The 13453-nt window shown below is 43.1% G+C and overlaps 1 protein-coding gene across 2 annotated transcripts in view; it reads left to right on the top strand.

Annotated features, from left to right (window-relative positions):
• Positions 1-4891, top strand: part of B3GLCT (beta 3-glucosyltransferase) — a 95983-nt gene extending 91092 nt beyond the window's left edge. For both annotated transcript variants that reach the window (XM_046664853.1, XM_046664852.1), the window contains exon 15: positions 2917-4891. In XM_046664853.1, coding sequence (XP_046520809.1) covers positions 2917-3084 — 168 coding nt within the window. In that variant the 3' untranslated portion in view covers positions 3085-4891. The remainder of the gene's footprint in view (positions 1-2916) is intronic.
• Positions 4892-13453: the final 8562 nt, after the last annotated feature.

The raw sequence follows: 13453 nt of genomic DNA, 5'->3' as shown, positions 1-13453 counted from the left end.
GCAAAGGCGATGGGATGTCTCTTCTGGAATTAGGTTACAGAGGATGTGACTTCCACCGTCCTCGCAGCCTCTCCCGGTTGCCTTCTTGGCTTGCCTGTTTTGATGAAGCAAGCTGCCGTGGGGGCGAGGAGGTGAGTCCCTCAGTCCAATAGCCCTCGAGGACTTGAATACTGCTGGCAGCCAAGTGAGCTGGGAAGTGATTCTTTTCCTAGTTGAGCCTTCAGATGAGACCACAGAGCCTGGGCTGACATCCTGATTGCAACATTGTGAGGGACTGTGGAGCAGAGGTCCCAGTTAAGTTGCGCCCAGACTCCTGACCTGTGAAAGCTGTGTCACAATAAATGCGTGTTGTTTGTGTGGTATGTCCATACACTGCAATATTGCTCAGCAAAAAAAGGAATGGACTACTGATAGATGCAACACCACCAAGTGAAGAATGCCAGGCACAAAATACTGTTATGATTCCATGATAAGAAATTTCTAGAAAACGCAATACTATACAGAAAAAGCAAATCAGTGGTTTCTTGGGTCTGCTGTTGGAGGTGGGGATTGACTGAAAATGCATGCAAGGGAATTTTGGGGGAATGATGGTAGTGTTCTAAAACTGGATTTGTGGTTGCCTAACTCTGGAAATTTACTAAAAATTTTCAAACTACCATTGCTGTGCATGAATTTTATGGTATGTAAATCATACCTCAATACAGCTGTAAAAAAGTGTTTATCTAAGGAAATACCATTTTAATCTCCATTTGTTGCACTGTGCAGTGTGCTCTAATCTTTACAGGTAAGAAGGTTTTATTTTTGCCCACTTTATGTCTTTCTCATGCAGTTTAAGCCGTCTCTCTTTTCATGGTGGGTGCACAGCGTCCCACTGTGCTCCACGTCTGGTCCTACATCCTCCTTCCTTGCCCCTGACCTGCCTGTTTGGGATTTCCTTTTGGCATTTTGGGCACAGAGATGTGATTATTAGAAGCGGTGTAGACTTCTTGGTGTTACGGCTGCCTCTTTGGATGCAGTTCATTTTTCTGGTTTTGTCTTGTTCTTTTCCATGACCTTGTTTATCAGAAGTGATTAGCATATGCTAATCCTTAACAAGCCAGCTCTTCACTTGCATACACGGCTCCTGAGATGCAGTTAGTCCCTCCTGGAATCTGCATTAACAGAGGGAAGCTCTTAGGGGTTTATCGTTTTCCCGTTAGATATATTTGTATGTCCAGCAGTTCATTTTCCAGTGTGAGCAACAAGCAAGGATTTGTTTCTTCTGCTTTCATTTCTTTCTTCTGGGACCATCATGGAATTATGTGAGCCCTGAATTGAGAGGATGTTTCTCCTAGATTTTCTTCCCTGCCAGTAAACTCTCCGAGGGCCTTGCAAATAAACATCGTATAATATATACATTCCCTCAGCTAATACTCAATACCTTCCCAGCTCAGTTAGGCTTTATTCCAGTATGTATTTTTGGTCTCTGTCTGTCTTTTCTCTTTAAAATTCCCTTCTTAGATTTTTAACTCCATGAGCATTTGGAATTTTTAAAGGGCAATAAAATATCCATTATGAAGGCTCTCCCCCACCTTAGCGTGAAGTCTTCCTCACAGATATTATTGTTCAAACACTCGTCTGAGCAGGACATTTGTGCCACCACTGGATAAAGGAGGCCAGCATGGTCAGAGTGCAGTTGACACGCGTGCCTGTGGACTGAGCGCCAGCTGCAGGTGTGCTGGCAGGATGCTGGGCCAGGAGCTGGTCTTGCTCCTGCTCTCTCCCGAGCCCACATTTGCTGCTCATATTACCGGGGAGAGTGATAGCTTCTGTGAGCTCTGCTTTCCTCATCTGTGCCTTGGGTTTGAATCATGATACTCTGACCATCTTGCAAGGTTGTTTCAAGGATTGAATGAGGTAAAGTTTAATGAAGGTATTCTGTAAACCATTTTTAAAAGTTTGTGTTCATATCAAAATTTAAGCAGGACATAACAAAATCTTATGCTAGAGAAGACTTGTTTTTACAGTGTATTATATCTAGTTTTAATAAAGCCAAGACTGTTTTAGTGTTGATAGCCCAGTGCGTTACTCTAGAACACAGGTGGGCCGTGTAATTTATAGACAGGGTGAGCACTGGGAGAAAGCGGATGCTTTGTTGGGAGTAAACCAAATACTATCTGTTTCAGTTTCCTCCCATACCCCGTAGGTTACTTCTTCAATCTGGTCATTCTAGGCTATATCTGATTCTGCTTAAATTTAATCTTTTAACTTCTAGAGAATTTTGAAATGATGATGATGCAAAAACTTTTTAGGCCCTCTTTCAAACTGCTTCTCGTTGCTCAAAATTTCCATTCACGCTTGTGGAACCAGACTAGATATTTGGGTCGGAAGAGTGTTTGTGACTTTACCCCTCTCCCTACAAGCTCCGTGTTCCCTGCTCTGAAAGACTTATACCCAGTTACATGTTAGAGCCGTGGGCAGGCAAAGGGAACCCCGAGCACGCCTTGCCCAGTGTGCCCTGCCCCACGCAACCCATGCATGGCCACAGTTTCTTTAGTGGGACCTTGAAATAACCATTTTTCTGCCTTTTTGTAGAAGTCGTAATAGTAACTTAAATGACTTACCAAGGAAAGCTTTTTATGTTGATTACCGTGGTTGCGGCATCTCCCAGAGGCATGCCTGTGGAACGTAGAAGCAAAAGGCCCTGCATTTGGAGTGATGCATTTGGGATATTAAAGTAATTGGAGACACAAAAGTGAACAGCCTGCAGTTAGAGGGAAGATTTTAGTGGAAGAGGTCTTCCTTCTTGTTTTTAGATTCCCGTAACTAATACGAAATATCTCAGGAAAGCAGTGCTTCGTAGATTCCAATGCTGTTCAGAAGCAGAACTGTTTTCGGTGAATGAGAGAGCATCATTCTCTGTTCTTCCTCCTGCAGGCTCGGCCTGTGGATTACCCTCAGGCCTACCTTTCTCACCAAGTTCCCATATCGTTCCACAAACACTGGAACATCGATCCGGTGAAGGTGTATTTCACGTGGTTGGCACCCCGTGAGGAAGACAAAGCCAAGCGGGAGACACAGAAAGGCTCTAAGGAGGAGCTGTGAAGCATGGTGGCCTGTGCGCCCTGGCGTCATCCTGCTGTGCTGCCATCATACTACTTACGTGTGCCACGTCGGATTGGAAGCTTCCTGACGTTAGGGGGAAATTATGTATATAGTATTTTTTAAGGTTGGGGGAGAAAAGAAGTCATGGGGAAACAGATTTTTTTTCTGGGAAAAATCACTTGCTTTTGCATTATGCAGTAACTGTAACACACAGTGATAACTGTGTATTTTTCAAGCTGTGATACAGCAGCTTTATTTCTGTCACAGAAAAACAAGTGGTACGAGAAGCCTCCTTCCTGTCTCTCTCTTCCTTATAATGAAGGGTTCAGTTGGGCGTGAGACTGGAGAGACGTGACTGTCATTCTGTATGTATATATATAAAGAAGAGGGACAGCCTGTTGACATGGAAATTACAATGGTGTAAACTTTTTAACCATATTGCTGGTGATGAAAATTATTTCCTAGTAACTTGGTAGGAATAATGCTATATTAAGGGTCATTCAAAAAACATCATAAAACTCTGGCGGTGACATCCCCTGTAATCTATAATCAGAAGTATGTTTTATCTGTTTTCCTGTTTGTGCCTCATCAAAAGAATAATTCCTTTAGATTCATCTGTGTTCTGTTTCTCCCTGAAGCCCTATCTTTATGACCTACTTGTAACATGGAAGTGTACTGGATGCTGCCAGAAAATAGTGTCCTCAATATTTAAAAACAGTGTTGTGTTTTATTCAAGTCAGTGAGCTCTGTGTAAGTCTCAGGAAGTGAATTAAGTTAATTTGTCCCTGATGTTTTACTCTTATTTTTCTTGGTTGTTACTTAACGACTCTCTGACTCAGAATAGACCCCCTGGGGTACCCTGAAACCCTAGTGGAAGGACAGCATGGTGATCTGACAATTTCCCTGGGTTCTTAAAGAATGAAATTTGAACCTAGTATTCTGAAACAGCTCTAATTTTCAAATCATATGTTTAAAATATAGTAATTTAACACAGTATTAATTTGTACAAAGTACTCTGTATTTTAATGTTTTAATTATATAATTCAGTTTTCTAAAGGTATTTGCATAAAATTTGATTTTGATATATCTTAAACTAGTTTTGGTATAGTAAAATACTTTCCTCTTTTTTTTTTTAATAAAAATTGCTATTCATTAACTTTGCTTGTAATGCTTTTATAGGCAAGCACAGAGTTTTAAAGCCATACCACCAAAAGTACCCATGTGTATGTTTTTTAAACAATCTATCTTTCTTGTAGCTTAGATTTGACTCATTACCAAAATGATGCAATATTATTCACTGTTTCCCAAGTTAGCAGATCCCAGGACTGTTGTGGTTCAGTGGTAACTGAATGTGTTGGGTTCATTTTTGTGAAAGTGGATTTTGTGGCCCACCCAAGGAATGGATCAGGGACAGTCGGCTGGGTGAGAGGCACCCTAAGGGTTTATAGATCCCGTCCAGGTGTTGGTGATGACATCAGCATTGTTGTCATAGCTGGAATTATTGTCATGCTACCATCATGGTCACCGTTGTGTCATCTGAAATGAGACTCCTGGAGGTTCTGGCTGCCTGACGCCAGGGAGAAGAGTCTTCCTACTCCTGCCTGCCAACTGTCACACTCAGAAAACAGTGTATTCATCAGACAGGGCCAAACTGGCCTCTGAACGTGAAGATCCATGTTAAGCTTTCCCTGTGTTATGATCAGTGCCTTCTGCTGACACCGGAGCACCTCCTCTGGTACTTTTGGTTGTTTATTAATTATGTTTACTTTTTGGAACTATGTAAGCCTAACTGCAAATAAAAGATCTTTGCGTATGTTTCTGATTTTCCCAATGTATTTGTTAATCCAACCTAGAGTGGGAGTGGGGAGGATCATGGGGAAAAGGAATTAATGAAATCAGAGAAAAAAGTGGGCAGCTCAGTAAATATAGTTTTCAGAGATAAAAATTAATAGAAATCTGTCCTTTTAAGAGAAATCCATTAGACGTTGAAGATATATTTACACAAAGTCTATAAAACCATTATCAATTTTATTATATAATGAATTGGAGATGTTATGCAAAACTGATTCCCATGTTCAGTTCACATCTGAAGAACTAAGTTTTGATTCTGAACTTGCCAGGATAGATCCTGTCCTATTCATATTTCCTTTGCCTCCTTGATAGGAATTTACTTCCAAATGGCTATTTTTATCCTAGGGCTGTCAGCATCGAGAAGTTATATGTGAGTAACTGGAATGCGATTTTTGCTCTTAAGCCACTTCTACTGATGTAAAAAAAGCCAAAGCAAGCTGTCTGAGTATGTAGGACTTTTACAACTTGTAGCTAAATTAGGAATTCAGACACAAACACAGCCTTTACAGAATGTTTGGGAACATGAAACAGTAGCTTGCTGGGTTGCAAGTGATGCTGTGCACAGGTATATAAATATCTGTGCTCTCTGAATTTCCTGGTTTGTTGAATACCTTTAGTACTTCCACATCTGTACCCATTATAATTGTTCGTGTATTTTTCCTCAGAAGTTAATAATATAGCAGACATTTGTTAAGAATGTTTCTGGTGTCTTCCGTTCATAATCAGAGATACAATTTCTTTGTACTAAAATGAGTCATTTAGTAGATTCAGCAACTGTTTATTAACCCCCGATTGTGTGCCTGACGTTCCAGGATACCCTTGGTGTGTCCTATTCACCACTCTATCCCTGGCATTGTTGAATGCCGGGCACATAGTAGGTGCTATTGTTTCATGTTCCCAAGCAATTCGATAAACATGTCACCTGCAAAATGTGTCTTCCTTCTGTCTATAGAAAGTGAAGGCTTTTTTTCTGGTGCTGTCTTTTAGCACGTTTGCTCTTTCAAAGCACTTACACTCCTGGAGGGAGGAGAGGTAGATGCAAGGAGAAGGGACATAAAATAAACCAGTAAACAAATAAGGAACAGGAGGATTTCTAATGGTGGTAAGTGCTATAAAAACACTCAAGAGGGGCCAGCCCCATGGCGTAGTGGTTAAGTTCGGCACACTGCACTTCGGTGGCCCGAGTTTACGGGTTGGATCCTGGGCACAGACCTACACCACTCGTCAGCCATGCTGTGGCAGCAATCCACATATGAAGTGGGGGAAGACTGGTGCAGATGTTAGCTCAGAGCTAATCTTCCTCAGCAAAAAAAAAACAAAAAACAGAACAGGGCACTGTGATGTGGAGAACTGGGTGAGTGTTGGGGGCTAATTTGGATGGAGTGGTCAGAGAGGGCCTCTCTGAGAAGGTGACGATTGAGTGAAGACCCAAATGAGTAGGAAGAGTCAGGAATGCAAAGATGTCTGCGCAGGGTGTTCTTGGCAGAGGGAACAGCAAATGTGAAGGCTCTGAGGCGGGAACGAGTTTGGCATGTCTGAGAAAAGAAAGCCCGTGTGATATTACTTAGCTCTCATCATTGTTATTACTAGACATCCAGGTCATGTCGGACCAACAGTCGATAGGGAAGTCTGGAGCTCCGTGGAGAAGTCTGGGCTGGAGATATAACCGGAACTCATCAGCGTTTTAAAGGATTTGGAAGCTGCGAGACTGGACAAGGTAGTGTAGGGACACGAGAGAACAGACTCAGCCTTGGCAAGAGGACAGTCAGTGAGGTGGGAGGACAACAGCGGGGTAGGGTGTGAGGGAAGCCGAGGAGAGCGTTTCGAGAAGCAAATGGTCAAGTGTGTCACGTGTTGCCCACAATTCCATTAAGAGAGGACGGCAAAGTGACCGTATGATTTCGCAGCACGGCAGCGACCTTGACAAGACCCATCCCAGTAGGTGGGGCAGAATGGGAGAAGAGATTGCAGAGAGCAATTACAAACATGTTGTTTTCAGTTAATTCTTTTTATGAGTTAGTTTGAAGACAAGGGAAGGCGGCTTGAGGGGAAACGTGAAGCCGAGGCAGTTTGTATTTTGAGATGGAAGATTCCAGGGAGGTCTGTGTGTGATGAGAATGATCAAGAGGGAGGGCGGACGATGGGTGGTTGCTGGGCAGTCAGGGTGAAATGGGATGGAATCCAGAGCTCCACGGAGGAATCTACTGTGGTGGGAGGACCCACTGTCAAATGGCGGGAGAGTGTACGCAAAGAAAGACTTAGATTTGCTGGCTTGAAAATGTGGGTATTTGCATCTGATCACTTCTATTAAATGCAAGACAATGTTATCTGCTGAAATGACTTTTTGCATATGCTTGTTCTTATGGAGAGCTGTGACATAATTCATAATAACAACCACAACCACCAAGATAATAATAAGCACAAGATAATGCTTACTGTGCTTGACACTATTGTGATTTATTTAATCCTCACAATAACCCTTTGAAGTGAGTGCTATTGTTTTCTTCAGTTTGCATTGGGGGTAACTGAGGCACAGAGAGGTTACGTAACCAGCTCAAGGTCACACAGCTGGTAAGTCGCAGAGCTGGGTTTTGAACCCAGACATTTTGGCTCCAGAGTTATTCACTTAATCCCTGTGCTCTTTGACCTCTACCAAGAAGAGCATGTAGCCTCTTCCCAGATAGAATGTGTATCCAGTTCTGAGACGCTATCATAGGTAAAGATGACCAAGAATCCAAAAGTTAATTATGCAGTAACTTTATATGAGAGATTAAAGGCAAATATGATTATATGTCAAATTATAGAGGCAATACGTGCTGGGAGGTTAAAAAAGGAAGAAACTGGCTACTTGAGGTTGAATTTAAGCTTTTGTACCAGTATTTTGGAGAACAGTACAGCTAGTAAGGGTGAGGATCCTCATAGCCATGACCCAGCCCTTCCACCGTGAGCGTGCGCCCTGGTGGACCCCTCCATCCACTTACAAGAGGCGGGTGCAGGGCTGTGCATAGCAGCGCATATGGCTCAGGGGAGCCGAAAGCTGGAAGCAGCTGCCATGTCCGCTGCTTGAAGGGCTGGCACATAAGCTGGAGTGTGTCTTCACAGGATCACGTTCTGCAGCAGCTGGTGTGAATGAATGACAGCTGCAGGAGACAGCTCAATGTTAAGCAAATAAAGTCACAGAACAAAACTTATAGTAGGATTTCCTCTATATAATTTAAAACCATGCGAAATAAAAAAACACAAAGAGATACATTCATATCTAAAAGAATAAAGAGACAGGTAAACACAAAATTCAAGATGGCAGTTCCCTCCAGGGGACAAAGGGGACTATGCTCTCAGACACGTGGGGACTCGAAGATAATTCTATTTCTTAAACAGGTTGGTGGGCACGTGGGTGTTTGTTTCATAAGTAATCTCTACGCCTGATACATGTGTTATGAAGAATGTTCCCTGTTCAACATTTAATTTTGATGTAATTAATGTTAATCACGACTTAATTTAATCGAAAAACAAAAATGTCTTGTTCAGCAACAAGTGTGTGAGTGGCTGCTGCAACATTTTATCCCCATCTGGGTGGGTTTACCAAAACAGAAATTCTCATCCTGTGTCCTGCCTGTAGAATTTTGGGAGTCTATTGGCCGCCTTTCATTTTGTCCTGTTTCTGTCCCTTTTGGTCCAAACTGGCAGTGTTTCTGCTTATTTAACCATCTCAAATCCTTGTGAGTCTTGCATGTGTGTCAAGGGGAGCACGCCATTAGACAAGGGGCTCCTCCACAGACCTTTTCCGATGTCTCATCTCCATTCCTGGCTTCTGTCGAGAGGATGGTGGGGCTCCAGTCGCTGTCTCTTCAAGGAACCTCTGTGTGAAGGGATACTCCGACCGTCCCACCCTCTCAAGGCACTCGCGAATGAGTTTCCACTGTCTACACCCTTGGGGTTCTCTTCGGAGCATGCTTTCCTAATTGTGAGTCTCCTAATTTTAGCGTCTTTTACAAGGTAGATTGGCTGAGAATTTCCCAAATCATCAAGTCCAGGCTCCTTTTTACTTAACAGTTCTCTCAATTTATCTCTTTCTTCAAATTTTTCTCTAAGCTACAGGAAGAAACCAGGTTGTACATTCAATACTTGGCTTGGAAATCTCAGCAAAATAGCCAGGTTCATTGCTTATGTGTTCTACTTTCCATATAACTACAGGACGTAATTCAACTAGACTTTCTGCCACTACATAACAAGGATCCCCTTTCCTCCAGTTTCTACAAGTATTTTCCTCATTTCCTCCTGAGCTCTCACCAGCAGCACCTTTGACATCCATTTCTACCAACAGTCTGTTTTAAGCCATGTTGGCTTTTTCTAGCATGCATGTCAAAACTCCTTCCAGCTTCTACCCGTTCCCCAATTCCAAATCCACTTCCACATTTTTATGCATTTGTTACAGCAGAACCTCACTTCCCAGGACCAAAATGTGTACCTGTGGTTGCGTAACAAATTGCCACAAACTTGGTGGCTTAGAACAGCCAAACTTTATTCTCTTACAGTTCTGGAGGTCAGGAGCCTGAAATCAGTATCACTGGGCCAAACCAGGGTGCTGGAGGGCCGTGCGCCCTCCAGAAGCTCTAGGGGAGAAGGCATTCTTGGCCTCGTCCAGCTTCTAGTGGCTGCTGCATTCCTGGGTTTGTGGCCGTGTCACTCCATCTGCCCCTGGGGTCACATTGACTTCTCATCTTCTGTCTGTGTGTCAAACATCCCTCTGCCTCCCTCTCATAAGGATGCGTACGATTGCATTTAAAGGCCACCCGGCTAATCCAGGATAATCTCCCCATCTCTAGAACCTTTTCTTAATCACATCTGCAAAATCCGTTTTTTTTTTTGTCATACAGGGTAATGTTCACAGGTCCCAGGGATGAGGATGTGGATAGCTTTTTGGCACAGGGGAGCATCATGCAGCCTGCCAGTGTGCTACCCTTGATGAGCTGTTGTCACACATTGGCAAGCAAGTGGGTGAATCAGAGGAGTCCAAGGATGACATGCCCACTCTTTCATTCAGTCGCTCGTTCATTCATGTGACAAATACGTTTTGAGCAACTGCATTGTGCCAGGCATTGTACTAGGCACTGGGTGCTCCAACGGTGCCACCTAGACCATCCCACGTCAGGAAGCACATACACACACTCACGCAGATTTCTTTTTTTAGAAAGTTATTCTTTAGGCAGAGAAGTGGTTAGGCTAGAGACCTGTCCTGTGGTGTTCTGGGCTTCTCGCACACCAGTCGGCTGGAGGTTTTCAGACATTCCTGAACCTAGAATCTCTTTTCACCGTTTTACCTTCCTCTTTAATTCCTCTTCTGTGTTTCCCCTGATTCCGCAGCTGGAACTGGGAGTCATTCTGCTCCTTTATGTTGAGCTGAAATGCGCACTGGATCACAGGCCCTAGTGCTGGCTTTGCTGTGCCATCTCGGGCGACTCACTGTGTCTCTGGGCTTCAGTTTTGTTGTGAAATGAAGCAGTTTGAACTTTGAAATGTTAGGATTCTACTGGCCAGATACAGGACCTGCGTTACTGACTATTCCACTGCTAGATGATTCCTGTAGGTGCCATTTCCACTTCTGTACTCCATTGGGAAAGACCTTCATTTCAAGACTTCAAGGTTCTCTAATTACAATGAACTATCTGCAATGAACTATCTTCTCTATCCATCTGGAAAATGTTGTCGTTTGAATTTAATCAATTTTAGATATATTTGACTTTCATTCATGAATTCAGAAACATAGGAAAACTCAGTAATAAGACGGTTTTAAGATAATATTTTTTTCTGGATGCACAAGTTAACTTTGGTTCAGTCAATAAATATTTAGTTTCTGTTATATTCTAGGTTCTGGAGATGCATTGGTGGACAGAGCAGACAAACTCTCTGTCCTTGTGGACTTTATAAACTAGCGCACAGATAGCAGTAGAAAACTACCGCTAAAACATATCATTATAAACCTTAATAAGCGCCGAGAAGGAGTTGGACTTTGATCTGAGAGATAAAAATAAAAAGCAGTTAGCCAGGCAAAGGGGTCGGAGGGAGAGCATTTTAGGGAGAAGAAACAGCATATGCAAAGGCATGAGCGCATGTGGAGGGGTGGTGTTCTTTGAAAAACTGGAACAAGCCAGTGTGGCTGGAACGCTCTGGGATCACATTTTACACACGCCTTTGTGACTTGCTTTCTTCACTTCATTATCACATCTTACATGTTGCTAAATATTCTATCACAATCCCCACACAGTATGTTTACACCATAATTTATCTAAGGAATTCTCTATGATTGGTTATTTGCCACTTTCAGACTTTTAATTAATTTTTATAAGAGGTTAGATTGAACCAAGAGAAGCAGGATGACTTAGCTAAGATTAGACATGAAGGCAATGATTTTGAGATAGATTAGTTATGTTGGTCACCTCAGATAGGTGGGTGGTGGAACTTTAACTTTAAAAAAAATTTTATTATTATTTTTTAAAGATTTTACTTTTCCTTTTTCTCCCCAAAGCCCCCCGGTACATAGTTGTATATTTTTAGCTGTGGCTCCTTCTAGTTGTGGCATGTGGGATGCCGCTTCAGCACGGCTTGATGAGTGGTGCCATGTCTGTGCCCAGGATTCGAACCAGCGAAACCCTGTGCCACCAAAGCAGAGTGAACTCAACCACTTGACCACGGGGCCGGCCCCCCCCCTTTTTTTTTTTAAAGATTGGCCCCTGAGCTAACAACTGTTGCCAATCCTCTTTTTTTTTTTCTTGCTTTTTCTCCTCAAATCCCCCATAGTTGTATACTTTAGTTGTGGGTCCTCTAGTTGTGGCATGTGGGACACCACCTCAGTGTGGCCTGACGAGCAGTGCCATGTCCACGCCCAGGATCTGAACCGGCGAAACCCTGGGCCGAAGCGGAGCGCGCAAGCTTAACCCCTCGGCCACGAGGTGGGCCCCTTTAACTTTTTTTATTGTTAAAGGTGTTATTTTGAAGGAAGTGAAAGGAAAATAATAAAAACCATCTCTAATGCAACTCCCAACTCTCTGTCTCCCTATCTGTCCTATCAAAGAAGACTTCTCTCCCTCCCTTCCTTCTGCCTGCATTCTCCTTTCTGTTTCTCTAGTATACACACATATATATATACATATGTACAGTATTTATCTTTTTCTGTCTGACTTGTTTCACTTAGCATAATGCCCTCAAGGTCCATCCATATTGTCACAAATGGCATGATTTCATTGTTTTTTTTTATGGCTGAATGATATTCATTTTCTTTATCTATTCTTCCATCAATGAACACTTAGGTTGTTTCCATGTTTTGGCTGTTGTAAATATTGCTGCAGTGAGCATGGGAGTGCAAATACGTTTTTGAATTAGTCATTTTGTTTTCTTCACATACATACTCAGAAGTGGAATTGCTGGATCACATAGTAATTCTATTTTTAATTTTTATGGATCCTATGTACTGTCTTCCATAGTGGCTGCACCAATTTACATTCTCACTGACAGTGCACAAGGGGTCCCTCTTTTCCACATCCTCGCCAACGCTCGTTATCTCTTGTCTTTTTGATAATAGCCATTCTAACAGGTGTGCTTTAACTTTTAAGTTGATGTAAGTTTTATTTCACATATTCTCACAATATATAATCTGAAGACTTTCTCATTTCCAGATCCTAAAGACATTATGACTATACTGAATTTAAAAGGGCAGTTGTGTCCTACTTTCCAAAAGTCAGTGGAGAAAATTTTGCTTTATTATTGTTCTCCGGAACAAAATGACCTTGACCTGGTGTAGTGTGGGTGAGATTCAGGCAGTGGCCCAGTAGGGAAGGTGGACGCGGGTGGGTCCTGCTCCCTTCACCTCTGCTGTCCTTACCTACTCCGGGCAGACCAACCGCTCCCTGTCTTTTATCAATTCCTAGGTTGCTTTCAGGTTTTATTGCTTGTGGTGCAGAAATAGGCAACTAGGGCAGAGGAGATGGTTTGCTGCCTTTTGTGACAGCTTCCTTCTCCTTTGCAGGCGGGCCCTGCCCTCCTCCTACAACTCTTCACAGGGCCGGTGGCTCTGGGCTGGGCACACACTGCAGGCCTGCCAGGCAGTGTTACATATGGCTTTCCCCCTTTGGTCTTTACCCACTCTGGATGCCTTAAGTATCAGGAGGTGAATTATCTATTTTAGTCTAGAAAGAATTCTGCCTTTCATCTCCTGGCAACATTATTTTGCCCTGGATTAGATAAGATTTGTGCATATTCGTTATTACCATGGTTTGTCATGCTATCCCAGCTCACAGAGCAGGGCCTGTCCCCAGTGCATGCTCAGTAAATATGTTTGAAGAGGGGATAGATGAGGGACTGAGTCTCTGGGGCTCCTCACATTTCAGCCCAGCAAAGAGGGAGACAACGAGAGCCTTGAGTCCTCTACTGTCAGTCAAACACCCGTTTGGTTTCCAGAGCGAGGCAGTGTGGGTGCCGAAGCAGGCAGAGGGACCGTAAGGCAGCCTGGACGGCGCTCCCC

This window comes from Equus quagga, chromosome 6 (assembly GCF_021613505.1).
Source record: "Equus quagga isolate Etosha38 chromosome 6, UCLA_HA_Equagga_1.0, whole genome shotgun sequence".
NCBI classification, from domain to species: Eukaryota; Metazoa; Chordata; class Mammalia; order Perissodactyla; family Equidae; genus Equus; species Equus quagga.
The sequence above is the reverse complement of the archived record's forward strand: the minus strand, read 5'-3'. Positions and strand labels throughout refer to the sequence as shown.